We start from the raw sequence: 18605 nt of genomic DNA, 5'->3' as shown, positions 1-18605 counted from the left end.
ATCCTCACAAGAACCCTATGAATTAAATATGATTGTTACCCTCATCAAATACACTTTGTGAAACTTCTTATTCATCATTTTGTGCCAACCCTCTGAGCACAGCACTAATCGTCCTGTCCACTCTTGCAGATTGGATTAGGGAAGGTGCAAAGATACACATAAGTAGCCACATACTCAAAAGAATTCTCAGGAGAGTTCTAGCTAGAAAGACAGAGGTCTATATCATCTTGTATTACATAAAAAATGAAGCCTTTTTTGTACAATACAAAGCACGTATTAGATGCTCTATAAATGCTTGCTCACTCTTTTTTGCCTGCCTTCACTCACTCCTTCCTAACAGAACTTACCTTTTTAGGTCTCTAAGATAATTATTTGTGTTTTTATCTATTTAATATTTGTCTCTCAAACTAAAATGGAAGTTCAGCAAAGCTAGCGGCCATACCTGTCATGTTGATGGCTCTCTCTCTCTCATGCCTCTAGTGCTACTGGGCACAGAACAGACACTCAAATATTTAGATGAATGACTGAATAGAAGAGAGAAGAAAGGGAGAAAAGGGGGAAGGAATGCTTGATGGGTTTGCTGGCATCTTGATTTAAACAGACACTCGTGTCCTCTCTGCCACCTAGCAAAATGACCAGTCCATTCGAAAAGCTACCTAAATACCAAAAGACATGACACTGCCTTATAGACTCACACAGTCTCAGGACTGGAAAGGTCTTGTGCTTGTGTTTCCCTGCCACTTTATTGTATCCCGTCTGCCCAACTTTCTCACACTGGTCCCCTTGTGGTACAATGAAAAGGCAAGCTATAAAAGCAAAGCACAGAAGACAAGCTTGGATACGAGGTCAACTTGTAATCCTCTTCATGATCATTCCCCTGCTCTCTGGAACGCTTCTTAACTGAGCACACACAATACTCCAGGGTGACTACTAAAGGCTTCCCTCATCTCTTAAGTTTCCATTCTGAGCTAGTCTAATCAGCTGACTATCAGCCACTGCAAGTGCTGGCAGAATTTAGCAATAAAGTCTGGGTTAGAAACACAACTGGGGAGTTTGGAAATTCCCTGGCACCACTGTAACTTTCTCCTTAATTTACATTCACATGCCCGGAAGCCTGACCCAAAAGTTAAGGGAAATATAAATTCTCAACCATCTGAGCCCAGTCACAGCTAACACATGCACAAGCACACATATCTACTATTTTGTTCTGGCCATCTCCTGCCCTTGACCTTGACAGATACAAACCCCTTAGAAAAATCTCTAACCAGCAACACCTGCCAAGGTGCCCTCTTGCTGGCACCTTTTCCAAGAAACATAACCCCAAAGAAGCAAAATATACTTATCCCAGGCTGTGAACACGCTTTTTAAAACTGGATCCAACACAACTCAAAGCTAAAAAAGCAAGTAAATAGAGGCTAAAGTCTAGTTAGATGGAAGCAATTTTCCCATCAAATATTCTTCCAAAGTTCTGTGACAAATTGCTCATACAACCACTTCTGTCACATCCAATTAAGTCTGAGTCACATTTTTATTTACACTTACCTCTGCCACTCGGTGGGTGGAACTAAACCGAGGTGGTAAACCAGCCAAAACACAGTGTTGGTGGGTGGCATTGAGATCATCTGCAGGAAAAATACCAAAAATTAAAAAAAAGAAAAACACAACACCCAACACACACTTATCAGTCACTGAATACTATTTCACTCAAACACAAAGTAAACAGTAAAACCATCATTCAAGAAGAATGACAAGAACCAAAGAATTAACAATTACCATGTATTCTTTAAACCGTTCTTTGTAAGTAGGATGACATATATATATATATAGTCATATGGTATAAAACCATCAAAAACCATGATACTTTCAATAGTGAAAGGGGATGTTATTAATAATTATTGCAGGACAACAGGCATAAACCAGGACTGTCCTTAGCAAACAGGCTATAGGGTTACCCTACTTATTTGTAGTCTTATGATATCCACTCACCACTATTTATGGGCTGAACTTCTTTCCCTTTCTCATGATACATCTAATTCTACCCATGCCTTTAGAATAAGCCAAATTTTTTTTGTATTATTTGGAGTTGAACATCTTTCGTCTGAAAATCTGCCTCTTTCCTTCCCCAGTCAAAGTATCAATTTTGCCCTAACAATTTTCCAGGCAGCAAACCAACCAACTCAGCATGTTGCAAAAGCTTTGGCTCTCAGAACAGAATTCAAGCCTACAGATTCACGACCCAAGAATGGAGAAGGTGGTGAATTCATCAGCTGAAGAATATGCCTAAAACCACATGCAGTGGGAGAAAAACCAATGGCCAAGTTGTTGCGTATTCTAAGAAATGATGCCACATGTGAGGCAAAATCTGTAACACCTCTGCTTAGGACATCGCGTCCTCTGTTACAAAGAAGAGAACCAAACTGTCCCCAGCAACACATGATTTCCTATGTAAGCAACAGAGGCTTCTTAGCAAGATACTGAGAAAGACAATGACTTAAACTAGGAAGCAAAGACCACCACACCCCCTACATGTCAGCAAAAACAACCTATAAAATTACCTCTAAACAGAAGAAAGGAAATGCAAAATGCCAACTGCAGGACTCCTGCTTATGGACATTATGGAGTAACCATGACAAGGTTTACCTTCTTACCCTAAAAAATTATAAAACAGACCAAAAATAGGAAACAAAGGTTTCTGACACTGGAAAACAGTGACCCCAAAGATAGGAGAAATAAAATAGGTGAGCCTTAGTTTACTAGCTAGACACAGTTTCAAAGTCACAGAGTAGGGATGGGGATATCAGAACTCAGAGTTTTCAGTTTTCTCTCTTGCTGAGTTGTGAAGACAGAGACTACAGTTTAGGAAGGCCAAGGCAGCAAGGATTTGTAAGGCAGAATACTGGAACAGAAGAACCCGCACAGGGAGAGACTAAGCGGACATCTACAGAAGGGTTCCTTCAAGTCTTTGGCTACGTATTCATCTGTGCATGTGTGGATGAAAACTTCCCACAGGCAGGAAAATAAGTTCCAGAAAGCTATAGACTAGACAAATCTCAGACCTCACATAGGGCCAGGAATACGCTGTGTTCTCAGCAGCCAGAATGGTTCCTACTACCTGAGACAATAGAGTCTTTAGAAAAGCATAATCTTAGTAGTAGGGTTAAATAAGTACTATATTAAAGGCTGCCCCAGATCCACTTAAAAGCTTAAAAGCAAGCCTCAAAAGAATCTAACTTAGGGCTTCCCTGGTGGCGCAGTGGTTGAGAGTCGGCCTGCCAACGCAGGGGACACGGGTTCGTGCCCCGGTCTGGGAGGATCCCACATGCCGCAGAGTGGCTGGGCCCGTGGGCCATGGCCGTTGGGCCTGCGCATCTGGAGCCTGTGCTCCGCGGCGGGAGAGGCTGCAGTGGTGAGAGGCCCATGTACCGCAAAGAAAAAAAGAATCTAACTTATTCCAAATAATTTAATTACTCACTAGAGCAAAGTCCAACACTACTTAAAAGAATATAACAAAATCAGGCGGGACTTCCCTGGTGGTGCAGTGGTTGAGAATCCGCCTGCCAATGCAGGGGACACGGGTATGAGCCCTGGTCTGGGAAGATCCCACATGCCGCAGAGCAACTAAGCCCATGCGCCACAACTACTGAGGCTGTGCTCTAGAGCCCACGAGCCACAACTACTGAGCCCACGAGCCACAACTACTGAGCCCACGAGCCACAACTACTGAGCCCACGAGCCACAACTACTGAAGCCCGCATGCCTAGAGCCCGTGCTCCACAACAAAGAGTAGAAGCCACCGCAGTGAGAAGCCCACACACCGCAACGAAGAGTAACCCCCGCTCACCGCAACTAAAGTCCGTGTGCAGCAACTAAGACCCAATGCAGCCATAAATAAATAAAAACTTTAAAAAATAAAATAAATAAAGTAAAATAAAAATCACCTATGGCTCTCAGTACCCATAGGTTCAAAAAAAAAAACCAATAAAAACAAAATCAGGCACCAATAAATAAAATTTGCCATATCCAGCATTCAACCAAAAAGTAGCAGAGAGAAATAAAAGATATATGATATATATGATACACAAGATAATATCTTTCTTTTTTTATGTATATATCTTTCATATATATATAATATGAAGCTTCTAAAGATGAAAAATATAGTAAATGAAATAAAAATCACATTGAAGAGATTAACAGCACTTTAGACACTGCAGAAGAAAAGATAAGTGAAGTAGAATACACAGGAACAGAAACAACCCAAAATGAAGCACACAGAGGAAAAACACTATAAAAAACTGAAAGAGCATCCATGCCCTATGAGACAATATTAAGCATTTTAACATAAATGTAATTTGAGTCTCAGAGGAGGGAGAATGACAGAAAAAAAAATTTTTTTTTAATGATGACCAAAGAGAAAAACAAGAGCAAAGAACAAGGGCAACAAATAGAAAACATTAACAAATAAGATAGATATTAACCTAACTATATCAGTAATCACTTTAAATGTCAATGGCCTATGTATACTAATTAAAAGGCAGAGATGGTCAGAGTAGATGAAAAAAACAAGACCCAACTATATATTGTCTATAAGAAACTCACTTTAAATATGAAGACACATATAGATTAAAAGTAAAGGGATGGAAAAAGATATATCATGGAAACACTAATCAAAAACAAAGCTGGCATACCTATATGAATTTCAGACAGAGCAAAAGCAAGAAAAATTATCAGGGACATAGCAGGGCATTACGTAATGATAAAGGGGTAATTCTCCAAGAAGAGGTAACAATCCTTAACGTATATCTGTCTTATAATAAAGCAACAAAGTATGTGAGGCAAGAACTAATAGAACAGCAAGAAGAAACAGACATATCCACTATTATAGTTAGAGACTTCAACATCCCCTAAAAGAAGTGAATAGATCCATCAGCAGAAAATTAGTAAGGACATAGTGGAACCCAAGAGTACCATCAATCAACTTAATTGACATCTGTAGGTGACTTCATCCAACAACCGCAGATTATGCAATCTTCTCAAGGTCATGTGAAACATTCATCAAAATAGACTACATTCTTGAACAAGAATCGCACCTTTACAAATTTTTTAAAAATTGAAATCATACAATGTCTGCTCTCAGACCACAAAGAAAGTAAACTAGACATCAGTAACAGAAAGATAGCTGGAAAATTCTAAAATACTTAGAGAATAAAGAACACACTTCTAAATAACACATGGTCAAAGAAGAAATCACAAGAGAAATTTTAAAATACTTTTAACCAAATGAAAATAACAATACAAAATAGCAAAATTTGTGTGATGTGTAAAAGCAGTGCCAAGAGGAAAATCTGTAGCATTAAATGCATGTTAGAAAAGAAGAAAGATCTAAAATAAACAAGCTTCCACCTTAGGAAACAAGAAAAAGTAGAGCAAGTTAAATTTAAAGTAAGCAGAATAAAAGAAATAATAAAAATAAAAGCAGAAATTAATAAAATCAAAAAAAAATCCATAGAGAAAATCACTGAAATAAAGCTGATTCTTTGAAAAGATCAATAAAATCAATAAGCTTCTATGCAGGCAAAAAACAAAAAGGACAGAACACACAAAAAGAGGATATCACTATAGAACCTATGGATGTTAAAAGGAAAATAAAGTAATAACATGAACAGTTCTATGCTCACAAATTTGATAAGCTAGATGAAATGGACCAATTCCTTGAAAGACACAATCTGCCAAAGCTCACACAAATAGAAATAGACAAACTGAATAGGCCTGTAGCTACTAAGGTAACTGAATCAATAAATAATAGCCTTTCAAAACAGAAACCTCCGGGCCCAAACAGATGCACTGGTGAATTCTACCAAACATTTAGGTAAGAAATAATACCAACTCTTTACAATCTCTTCCAGAAGACTGAAGTGAAGGGAAGACTTCAATAGTCTCTTCAAAAGCGGTGCTGGAACAACTGTACATCTATATGCAAAAAAATACTCAAAATGGATTATAGACCTAAATGTAAAACGTGTACATATAAAACACTTAAGAGGAAATCTAGATGACCTTGAGGGTGACAGTGACTTTCTAGGTGCCACTGAAGGCACAATCCATGAAAGACAAAATTGATAAACCAGACTTCATAAAAATTAAAAACTGTTCTGTGAGAGACACCGTCAGGAGATTAAGAAGACAAGCCTTGGACTCGTACAAAATATCTGCAAAGAACATGTTCGATAAAGAACTGTTATCTAAAATATACAAAGAACTCTTAAAACCCAACAATAAGAAAACAAACAACTCATTAAAAAATGGACAAAAGACCTGAACAAAGAAGATAGACAGATTGTAATCAGCACATGAAAAGATGCTCCACTACCTTTCTCATGGAAGTGTAAATTAAAACAAATACCCACTACACAGCTATTAGAATGGCTAAAATCCGAACACCAACAACATCAAATGCTGGTGAGGATGTGGAGCGACAGGAACTCTCATTCACTGCTGGTGTGTATGCGAAATGGTACAGCCACTTTGGAAGACAGTTTGGCAGTTTCTTTCAAAATTAAACACGCTCTTACCATCAGACCCAGCAACCGCACTGCTTGATATTCACCTAAATGAGCTGAAAATGTGTCCCCACAAAAACCTGGTGACAGCAGGGGAGACGGTGAGCAGCGATCAGATGCAGAATGTTTTAGAGGAAAATAATAGGACCTGCTAATGGATGGGTGAGTGAAGGGACGGAAAGAGTGAAATTAAGAGCGACTTTTGGTATTTTCACAGGAACAACAGATTGAAGATGAGTAAGTCACAAAACATTCGGACACTGTATGAACAAACAACACAAGATGCAATGAAAGGTGAGGATAAAAACAGCAGTCATACATTTGGAGTATTAAAAGCAAATGTAAAGACAAGGAAAGCTAATACAGAGGATCAAAACAGATCCAACCTCTGCTGACTTGGGTTCAGAAGTGTAGCTTATGGCCTGAAGAGGACTGAATGTCCATTCTCTTTCCCAGTTTGCTCTCTCTGAGGATTCTGGTTAAGGACACACCTGAGAATTTCTGGTAGATCTGAACTATTTTATCCAAAGGGGGATTCAAAGCCAAACAAACAAACAAAACGAAAACAAAAAGCAGGGGTTGGAGGAGTTTCCCCAGGCCCAGGTGCTCATAAAGGGTTGAAACAATTTCTAAGAAATACATAGATGCTGGGGACTTCCCTGATGGTCCAGCGGTTAAGACTCCACGCTTCCAATGCAGGGGGTGTGGGTTTGATCCCTGGTTGGGGAACTATGATCCCACATGCTGCATGGCACAGCCAAAAATAAAATAAAATTTAAAAAGGAGATCAAACAAACAAACAAAAGAAATACATAGATGCCATTCTCACCTACCCAAATAAAAGCCTTATCACTCCCAGGCTATTAACAGTAGGCTCTAAAGACATCATAAGGAGGAAAACAAATCATCTTAATGAACAGATCTGTTAAGTGCTTTTGTTCCACTGAGGGGCCACTAATCTGAGGCAGGCCAAGTGGCAAACACAACATTAGAAGTAATACTCCAAGGCTTGCACCTTTATTTAAATCCTTGGCAACTCTCTAATCAAACAACTCTTTTGAGATTGCTCCCAAATGTCTCTAATCCTTTATGACTTTTAGAAAGAACCCCATAATTTTCACTGAAGAGCTTCTAATTTATCTAAAATTCTAAGTCTGTGAAAGTGGCTCAAGCCTCATGGATTGTATATCTCACGTCTTAAAGGATACACTAAAGACATGCCCAGCTTTAAAGACTAATGCTAAAAATTTTTAGAAAGAAAACACTAAAGAATGCCTGTTTTCCAGAGCTATCTCAGAATACAGCTAAAAACTGACTCTCTACTCAACTGGAATCAGAGTTTGTAGAATTTATTGAACAAAACAAATGGAAAAGAAGCTCTTACTCTTTGCAGGCTAAATGCTGTGTGCTCTATCAGTGGGTGAGGGAGAACTCTGGACGTTCACTGTAGCATGAAATCTCATCTCATATATAAGAGACCACAGATGCAGTGGCATAATTGACGCTAGGGTGATCAATTCATGCCCAGGCCTTTCCTGGTTGTAACACTGAAGGCCCGAATCCTGAGATCCCCACTCTCACACCAGACAAACTGGGACAGTTGGTCACGCTAAGTTTAACCCAGCCCTTATTTCCCCAGTTCTGTTGTCCAGTGTGTCACCAGAGGCTACTGCATCCCCAAATTTCTTAAAGTAACAATCAGAAGCTTGCCTAAAGGCACTCCTGAGCTAAATAAGCCCAATACTGAAATCCAATCTTCCCAGGTGCACACGATCACCGAAGCTTTTCATTCTTACTCACCTGTCCATTCTCATCCCTCAATCTTAATATTTATGACCTTACTTTTCCTAGATGTGGGGACATCCATGACTGAGAACGTTCAGAATTTAATAGCCAACGAAAGGGGGGAGGGGACGCTTCCTGGCAAGATGACAGTAGAGACCCAGGCCTCTACCTGCCCCATTCCTAGATTCCCAATGAGATGATCAATGAAGCAGTAAAAGAATTTAAGACTTCCTTCAGTGCTCAACGTTAGGGAAAGGTTCTCAATACACCAGAAATTACAAGGAATTGTGCTGGATACAGTATAAGTGGAATGAGATGAAAGAAGGGCAGCACCCTAATGTAAATCAACTATATTTCAATAAAAAAAAAAAATACTGACGCCCTGGACCCACAACAGATTAGCTTCATCAGAATTTCTGGGGCTGGGTTTCCCCGGTGGCGCAGTGGATAGGAATCCACCTGCCAATGCAGGGGACATGGGCTCTAGCCCTGGTCCGGGAAGATCCCACATGCCACAGAGCAACTAAGCCCATGCGCCACAACTACTGAGCCTGCGCTCTAGAGCCTGTGAGCCACAACTACTGAAGCCCACGCACCTAGAGCCCATGCTCCGCGACAAGAGGAGCCACCGCAATGAGAAGCCCACGCACCTCAACGAAGAGTAGCCCCCGCTCTCCTCAACTAGAGAAAGCCCGCGTGCAGCAAAGAAGACCCAACGCAGCCAAAAAATAAATAAATAATAATAATTTAAAAATAGAATTTCTAGAGCTGAGGCCCAGGCACTGTATTCTAGAAAGTGCCCCACGGGATTCTCACACAGGGGAGGGTTGAGGGGCACCGTTCCTGGGTAATGCTGACCAAAGCAGCTGCTTGTGTATCATTTGGGGACCCCAATTCAAGAGTACTCATTTGGCCCTAATTTATTTATCTGACATCCCTTTATGGCAGAAACTGTACTAAGTTCTGGAGATGCAGAGTTGAATGACATGATCTTGTCCGTAAGGATTTTACCATGAAATGAGTGAGGTGAAACTGGCTAAGTGTTAGAACAGAGCTGGGCATGGGACATAGTGGAGGAACAAAGGGGGACCCAAAAAAAAAAAAAAAAAGAAAAAGAAAAGGGCAGCATCCTGATAAATATATCAAGCAGATCCTGAGAGCAATGCTCCCCCTCTAGCTCAGAAGGTGCAGAGCAGAAGGGCAGGAGAGACTACAGGGCACCCAGAGGCTGTAGCCTCTGCAGGACAGTATTAAATGCACACCACCCACGGGACCCATAGACCCCCAGACGTGTTGCTGGTGCAAGTCATCACTTTGAGAAGAGAACCAGGCATTGTGGAGGTAAGAAACTGGAGCGAGCAGGTATGCCAGGAATGGTCCAAAAGCTGCCAGGGTTTGCTCATACTGTGAGCATCTATACCACCCAAAGACAGAAACAAGTCATTCAGTACACTCCAGTTCACCAACTCTCTCTTCTGGCCCTGCATAGATACATTTTCTTCCTCCTCCTTCAAGTGAAGGATTTGGTCGGGAACCTATACTAAGTTTTTCAGAACCAACCTTAACACCGACTTGCCTATCAGCCGGTGCTAGTCCTTTTTCTATAAGGAAAAACAGACAAGGAAGAATCACTAGACTCAGGCAAAAGTATTACAGTTCTAAGGAAAGGAACCAGTTTGACAGAAACTGACTCTTCCGAAAAAGTGTTACTCAAATGGACAGAAAAAAATGTTGTAAAATTCTCAATCTTTCAAGAAGCCGCTTGATTCAAGAGGGCACTGCACCTGTGAAAATGCGGCAAGCAGCTGTGAGGATGGAACAGCATGAGATCAGGAAAGGTTGCTTGGAGTTGACTTGTTTTTAATACGTATGGCTTCATTTAAAGTGATGATAGCTGGAGTGAACAACAGAAGGCGTGCTGCAGAAAAATCAAATTACCGAAGTAAATGAGAACCAAGAAATTCTCCCAGAACTCAGAGGGAAAACAAAAACTAGTGACAGAATACATAAGACACGAGGGGCAGATTCTGGAAGCCAAAACAGATGTAACAGAAATCTTAGGGAAGAAAGCAGAAAACAGAGAAATGAAAGAATAGTCAAAGAAATAACAGAAGAATATTTTCCAAAGTTGTGAAAAGGCCTGAGTCTGTACTACAAAATGACTGACCAAATATATAAACATATTCTGTTCAAAAATTAAATATAAAATACTACAAATGTCCAAAGGAAAAAAAACACAGTTTGCCACAATATAATCAATTTGAAGATGATCTCAGATATCTTCCTAACATCAAACATCAGAGGTCAAGGGGACAATATCTACAGAGTTTAAAGGTGGAAAGCTTGTTACTCAAGAATCCTATAGCCATTCAAGGAGATATGAACATGTGTAGGTATAGTAGTAAGTCACACTCATGTTATTTTCATCATTAAACTGGCAAAAATATTTTTAAATCGTAATGCCCAGTGTTGCCTAGGGTGAGATAAATAGGCTAGTAGAAGTAACTAATAACCATGTTTCATACATTGTAGGTAGAAAGGTAAACTGAAAACAATCTTTCTGATTAACCGTCTGACAGTACAATATGTACAGTCTTTACATATCGACACTCTCATCCTCACCAAGGTATCCCACTTCTGGTAACTCTTCCTAGAGAAATACTTACAGGTGCAGACAAAGATGTATATACAAAGATGTTCACAGGGCAATGTATATGATACCAAAGCACTGGAAATGAATGGCATGACAAAACTAGGGGATTACTATTTAAGCCATTTTTTAAAAATCACATTTTCAAAGAATATTTAATAGGGAAAAATGTTCAAGATAGAAAATTACTGGAAAAAACAAGATGTAAAACATTATACCTAACATGATATTAATTTTCTAAAAAAATAAACAAACAAACATATATTCCCAAGTATAGGAAAAAACACTAGAATGAATTAGACCAAATAGTTATGAATGATGTTATCTCTGTGTGGTGATATTATGATGCACTTTTGTTATCCAGTTTATACTTTCTTATAGTTTGTAAATTTTCTACAATGACCATCAATTCTAATTTTTCTTCATATTTAACATCTCTGAATTTGGAACACATCTTAAAATTGATAGCATCTTTGACTGGATGACATATATTATTACTTTTGTACCTAGCAATAAAAACTAGAACAGTAAGTATGATGATTTTTTAAAAATCCAAAGGGAAATGTTCAATGAAGAGATCCTCAGAAAAGAGATATTCATTCCCCAAATAAAAATGACAGAACACTGCAGTCGGTGTGGGTGATAAGAGTTTTGGTTAGTTTTTTAAACCTTCCCCAATATAATTTTCCAGGGGACTAAAAACTCTTTCATAAAAACAGGTACAGAGGTGAAGATGACCTCAGGGTACACACCTTTCTCTCTCTTTTTTTTTTTTTTTTTTGAAATTAACTTTTACGGAATGCTTGGTTTATAGTTAGGCTTCAAAGAGAATACATTCTTGAGGTTAATCATTCATTCTTGCTTTCTAAATAGGCAAAAAGAACTTTAATCCCACTTTGGGAAGGGCTGCCTTTACTCTTCCACGTGGCAACTCTTCCCAAGAGACAGGAGGGCAGAGGGGATTGTGGAAATGGAGAGATGAGAAGGAACAGAGGTTAGGATAACAGAAAATTTGAATGAAGTTTCTTCTCTCCCTAGTTTGTATACACAGCGCCATCACATCACCCTCTACTACAGTGAACTCTGGGCACCAGAACTTCCAAAATGAAGTTAATGAATGAAACAGAAGCAGCCACTTAAACCTCTAAGTTCTGTTCCTTCATATAGCTTTCGATTTCTCTCTTTAGTCACTCCTGTCTCACATCTGATTTTCCACTGACAACTGAGGAAGATAGCTATGGTTTCTGGTTAACACTTAGGGAGGAAAAAAAGACTGTTGTCTCCGGATACTCAGCAAGTTCCTATTCTGCACAAGGTCCTAAGCGCTGTGTATAGTACAAGAATATATATAATACCGCTCTGAATATATATAGTACGGCTCTGAAAAAGCTTAGCTCTAGTAGATAAGACTTCTATATCAATTGCTACAGTCCAGAGGGGAAAGAGAGCTATGGCAAACACACTGAATAGTTGGTGCCCCTGACATTGTGGGTATTAAATTTTTTTAATGTCACCCCTAAATAGGTGAGTTACACATGTAAACTCACAAGGGGAAAACATGACAAGGTGGAAGGAACAGTATGAACAAATATAAGGAGAAAGGTTTGTGCCAGGATCAATTTTAGGATAAAGCCACTATAATGAACTGACCAAGGACTATAATTTACATCTTTTTAAAAATTTTTAAATGGTTATTGGACCTAGAAGAATTATTCCACAGGAAGAGTTTAATGAATCTTCCATCATAGGGTATATAGTCTGACCTTGAAATCTGTTGCAGGGACTGACTGATTCAGGAAAGTCAAATTCATTCCTGGTCTAGTCCTGGGTTCAATCCCTGGTCAGGGAACTAAGATCGCATAAGCTGCGTGGCATGGCCAAAAAAATAATAAAATAAAATATTTAATTGTAATAAAAATAAATAACTAAATAAAAAATGTTTAAAGGCTTCATTCATGGTCATTCCTCCACTGCCTTTACAGAAGTGGCAAAGAGGGAATACAGGTTATGCAATCAAATTAAAAGCCTAAAAAATTCCTTCCCACAGCTCGTGCTTTTAGGAGTTATGTTATAGAGGTAACATAATAGCCAAAGAGGGCATCTGAAAACTGCCAGCCAAAGGGGAAAACTCCACCTACCCAACCCAGATGTAGAATTACGTCAATACAGTGTGACTGATTGAATGAACCATAGAAAATAAAAGGACCTCATAATTCATAGTAATACATCCATCCTCAGTTTAAAAAAAAAAAAAAACATTTTTGTTACCTTTGGTGGTTTTCTTATAAAAAAACGTGAAGGAGAATGTACAGATTGATCCAGACACTGTGTCATTTTGGAAAACTCTGTGTTGCCACATGGTTATTTGGATTAGCCACAAGGAAGTAAAGCATGGGTCGCTGAAGGAATACACTGTCATGGAAGATTCTAAAAGCTGTCTCTGGAGACCCCAGAGTATTAGATGAATGGCCATCTGTTTTGCAGAGGGTCTTCAAAACCCTTTCCAGCCAGGAGCTTTCAAGGATAGAATAAGTATTTCCTTTTGCCTGTATTGCCGTGAATGAAGAGGAGAAAAGCCAATCCTTGGTCCGTTCATTTCACTCATTGATTCAATATTCATTAAAGAACCTACCATATTCAAAGTACTGTATTAGGTACTGTAGAAGGTACACATTTTCTGGAATCTAAAGTAGACAGAAGGCATTTTTAGAAAATTCCAAAAAAGACAAAAGACACAGGACCCAAGTAAAAATGGAATTTGCCAAGGAGTGCAATGAGAAGAAATCTCAATATGATAACTGTGCCAGGTGGGTTTGAAGAAGCCAGTGTTTATCAAAGCATTAAATAAGTAGTGTGACAAAACACCTAGTGGCACAGAGCTATCACTATGGCATGATTCTTCCAGCAGTAAGAATACAGAGAGGCAATGATGAATTCCCGGGGAAAGGGAGAGCTACACAAGGAAGTCATGGTTCAAATACAAAGCTAGCTAAAGAATGGAGCATGATTCCGAGCTTTTGATGAGGTATAAAATTTCGACCTGACATTTGCAACGTGTCCTCTCATCTGACGGAGGTTTAATAATTACAGTGGATGACAACTTCTATGTGTGCAACCAGTCACTCCATTTGGTTCTACAGTTAATAACACACACATTAGCACTGTGAGGTACTGGCTTTCAAAGTTCAGAATCCATATACAAAGGAAGCATGGTCGTCTCATCAAAATTACAGATCAGTACGTAATCGTTATGAACTTCAAAAATGTGAAAGTAATGTTACGACTGAAATACCAGAAGTCAAGAGAGAGCATCTGTATCTTGGTACAAAGGTAATCAATTAACAGAAAAAAACCTAAAACGTTAACTAACAAAAGTTAGCAAGAGTAAGAAAGAGTATAAGAGAGCCGATTCCACATTTCTTTTCATGAAAAAACTGACAGTCCTTAAAGTTGCTGGATGAAAAAACTGAAGTATTAAGCATATTTTATGAGTTAAGAGGGAGAGAATCACTAAAAGAATAAAATGCAAATACAGTGAAAAGTAGTTACTTCTAAGAAATGGAACTTAGGGGTAGATGGCAAAGAGCTTTTCGCTTTACATTTTAGATCAACCTCCACTGTTTGAATTTTTATTTCCTAGTATATGTATTATCTTTAATACATTACTAACAATAATATGAATGAGGTACTGACAGGAAAGATCTCCAGGACATATTAAGTTAAAAAAAAAGTATTCTAGTAATATACCTATACATACTCACACACACACACACACACACACACACACACACACACACACACACACACACACACGTATAAAGTCCCATTTGTGTTATTTTAAAAAAGCAGCAGTAACATAGATGTAAATATTTTAAGATTACTATATTTATGTTAAGGCTTACAAAAGGACCAGATAGAGGAAGGTGAAAGAGTAGTTCCACATTTTATTCTATACACTTCCATTTTGTTTGAATCTAAGAATATATGTGCAGAATATATGTGCATTCATCTATTAATCGTTCAATTAATATTATTTTTTCCACACTTTTAACGAAAAAAGATTCCATGACTATATAATTAGTAGAGCTAGCCAAATGGAAGAAAGAACAGCTTTGGTCTCAGAAAAACCTGGATTCAAACACAAGCTTCACTAGGTATGTCACCTTGAACAAGTGGTTTTACCTCTCTGAGCCTCAATTTCCTTTTTTAAAGAAGTCTTCATGGAACTGTAATCCACATACCAAACAACTCACTGCCTGCTAGTGTGTTCACAGGACTGGGCAACCACAACAGACTAATTTCAGAGTATTTTCATGCCCCTGAAAGAAACCAGGTACCCACGAGCAGTCAATCCCCATCGATTTTCTTTGCTGGGAAAAAAAATGGGGCTCAGAAGGGGATAACTACCTACATGACAGGCTTGTTACGAGAAATAAATGAAATATATCAAAGCCTCCAGCACAGTGCCTGACCCTCAGTAGGTACTCATCACATGCGCTTCAAGTAAAGTTCACAACATAAATACTACAGAAATAAGCAAAAAGACTGGATATGATAAGAAAGTGTAAGAGAGGCAAATCCTTCCAAGTACCTAGGAACACACTCAGGTCCCTATCCTCAGAGCCTATGACACCAGCTATGCCCTCTCCCCAATTCAACTGAATACCAAAAAACCCGGTATCAAGTCAAAAAAGCCCAAGTTTGAAAACGTCAGCCTTTAGGGGCATATTCTAGAGCGAAAGTTTCAGAAGAGACACATCCTCAACCCTGTAAAACGTGAACAGCAAGAAGCAAATACTGCAGTTGCTGAGCAGGGAAGGAGAACACAGTAAGTTCACGTTGGACAAGCGGTTGAAACCATACTGTCGTGTTCCTACTTTTCAAAGCGAAAATAAACATGGTACATGCTCATCTGGCTGTTCAAGCACTTTCCACCTAAATGGCAATTCCTCAAGCCTACTGACTGCAGTCTGAAGTTATAATTTATTACTGTTTCTGTATGATTCCCGTGCCTCGGCAGAAAGCAGAACGTAGCACCTACGGTTTCAAGACTCGTGAGAGGTAATAAAGTATAATTATCCAGAATTTATGATTACGCCATATATTAGAGGTACTTTTTACTTCAGTTGGTCAGTCAGAGGTTGGAGGAGCAAGGGAATGGGGTCAGAGGAAGAAATAACAAAAGCCTTTTCCTTTGAGTAAAAGGTCTAAATCAGGGCAGGATTGAGGGACACCTGGAGGATTTACAAAGATACTATGGTCTGCAAGCGAAGTCCCAGAGGAGCCCCAGGTAAACTCCTGGAGGCCTCTCTTCTTCCTGCTCACAGAGCTACGGGCTCCAACTCGAGGGCTCGGGTTGGCTCCAGAAATAGAAGCGTGGCATATTTTCAGGTTATACCACATCAAACATTCACAGTGCGCTGGGACTTGCTGCTCTAAGACATAGGTATTTCAGAGAAGGTGAACCTCATCTAGAAAAATCCACGGGCCAGGCTCTGTAAATAAACCTGGCCCCCACCAATCTTCATAATGAGTCGCCATGTTCAAGTCGTAGTTTACAAAGCACTTTCCCATATACTTTCTGATTTGGCCTCACAATGACCCTGGGAAGCAAGTATCGTGAAGCACTAGTTTTGCAGTGGCGGCAGAGGTTCAGAGGGGAACTAACAATGCACAGCCGATGGACAAGAGGGGAGTCTGGAACCTGGTCACCTGATGGGAAATGGCCTTTCCATTATTCTACCCTGAACTGCTGGTGAGGGAATGCCAACCCAAAAAAGAAATACTGTGCTTTTCAATTTATATTGCTGTTTTCTTTTTTTGCCATGGAATTTTTACTTGGCAACTAAAGCTTTGAAATAGCTGATGGGTATAGTAATGACACATATGTGAAAATGAGATGTAGTTGGATTTAAGGAAACGAAAGTAAAGAGAGGAGATTGACAGAGTCTTGAAGAGTGACATGTAAAAAATAATAACAAGGGGAGGGGGCATTGCCCAAAATGTTTACCTAGCACTCACCTTTGTCCTGCACCATCCCACCTCCACACTCAGCTCCTGGTTAATGAACATAATTTGGCTGATGTCCCTTGAACTGTATAATTTGTTCCACAAAAAAACAAACCCACAGTTTGTCTCCAAGCCACCTTTAAGTCCCTAACTCCCTGGTTGCATTCAGTCTATGGAAAACATCTGTGGCAAAGTAAATCATCCTACTCTGAGAAAAACCAGAGTGTGTTTTTTTTCCTTCTCTAAGTGTGTTTTGAAGTCCTGGTTGGAAAATTAGTGAAAATTGTAAATCTGTTTGCAAATCTGGTCATGTCTAACTCTGAGATTAGGGCAAAGATTCCAATTTAAAAGTAAAACCGTGACAACCCCAGTTAAGCGTGTCCTCAGGCACTGCAAGCAGGGCCTTCACTCAATTCCACAGGCAGTGGATTTATTACAGGCACCCGACACGTTCCCCATCAGACACCCCTGGAGTATTTACTTGAGACAGCAGGGTTCAGTCTGCACTTCCTCTGCAGACCAATATATTATTATAAATTGAGCTAAACTGTTTCCTTTTCATAAGTGCTATGAAGTTCAGATTTCAGATATCAGCACAGGGCTGAGGTCTCTCCACAAGGCTCTTTATAGTATCTGCCTTTTAAAAAGTAAAGAGAAAAGGTAGCTTTTGACCATGGTTGCTTTTATCTTTGTCTTGTTTTGGCTAAGAGGAGGTGTGGGAAAATTCATTTTAGAAATCAAACATGACATCTTAATAAGAAAATAGATTCTAAATACAAACTTTGGGTACAGTGGGCTATGCTTGGCCCAGTTCAGTAGGTTATCAGTTATTTAACCTATATCTGAGGGCAGGAGTTGGGAAACCAGGACTAGATAGTATGTCTTGGATATCAGCTCCTATAAAATAATAACACACTTCTTCTGTTTATCACCTACAACAGGAAAAGGGAACCAGTGTATATTTTAAAATGTATATTCATTATAATATATAAGTCAAAGGACAACATAATTATTTAATATTTTCATTTTTAATGTTTTTCTGAGCCAAGAAAAACATAACTTTGAAAAGAAATGCAAAGCTGCTACGAAGTGAAAGAATGGCATGGACATACATACACTACCAAATGTAAAACAGATAGCTAGTGGGAAGCAGCCTCATAGCACAGGGAGATCAGCTTGGTGCTTTGTGACCACCTAGAGGGGTGGGATAGGGAGGGAGGGTGGGCGGGAGACGTAAAAGGGAGGGGATATGGGGATATAGTATGCATATAGCTGATTCACTTTGTTATACAGCAGGAACTAACACACCATTGTAAAACAATTATACTCCAATAAAGATGTTAAAAAAATTTTTTTAATTAAAAAGATTTTTTTAAAAAAGGAAATGGAAAAGAAAGAAGCAAACACACCACCACTGTCACCTTCTTTTCTGCCCTTCTGAACAACTTAGGCATCACGCTGAGGGAGGCGGAGGAAGGCACAGAAGCCCAGAGCAGGGGGCAGCGCTGCAGTGGGGTGAGGAGGGACTCCAGGTGGTGGGGAGGGGATGGCCTGACACAGGTGTCAGAGCCCAAGTGGGCTAAAGTGACAAGTTCCAATCCACG

The 18605-nt window shown here is 39.4% G+C and overlaps 1 protein-coding gene across 7 annotated transcripts in view; it reads right to left on the bottom strand.

The window, feature by feature from the left end:
• The window catches only part of FTO (FTO alpha-ketoglutarate dependent dioxygenase), a 377562-nt gene that overhangs the window by 220786 nt on the left and 138171 nt on the right, over positions 1-18605 (bottom strand). For all 7 annotated transcript variants that reach the window (XM_032612139.1, XM_032612144.1, XM_032612143.1 and 4 more), the window contains exon 5: positions 1543-1622. In XM_032612139.1, the coding sequence (XP_032468030.1) occupies positions 1543-1622 (80 nt within the window). The remainder of the gene's footprint in view (positions 1-1542; positions 1623-18605) is intronic.

Source organism: Phocoena sinus, chromosome 19 (assembly GCF_008692025.1).
Source record: "Phocoena sinus isolate mPhoSin1 chromosome 19, mPhoSin1.pri, whole genome shotgun sequence".
Lineage (NCBI taxonomy): Eukaryota > Metazoa > Chordata > Mammalia > Artiodactyla > Phocoenidae > Phocoena > Phocoena sinus.
The sequence above is the reverse complement of the archived record's forward strand: the minus strand, read 5'-3'. Positions and strand labels throughout refer to the sequence as shown.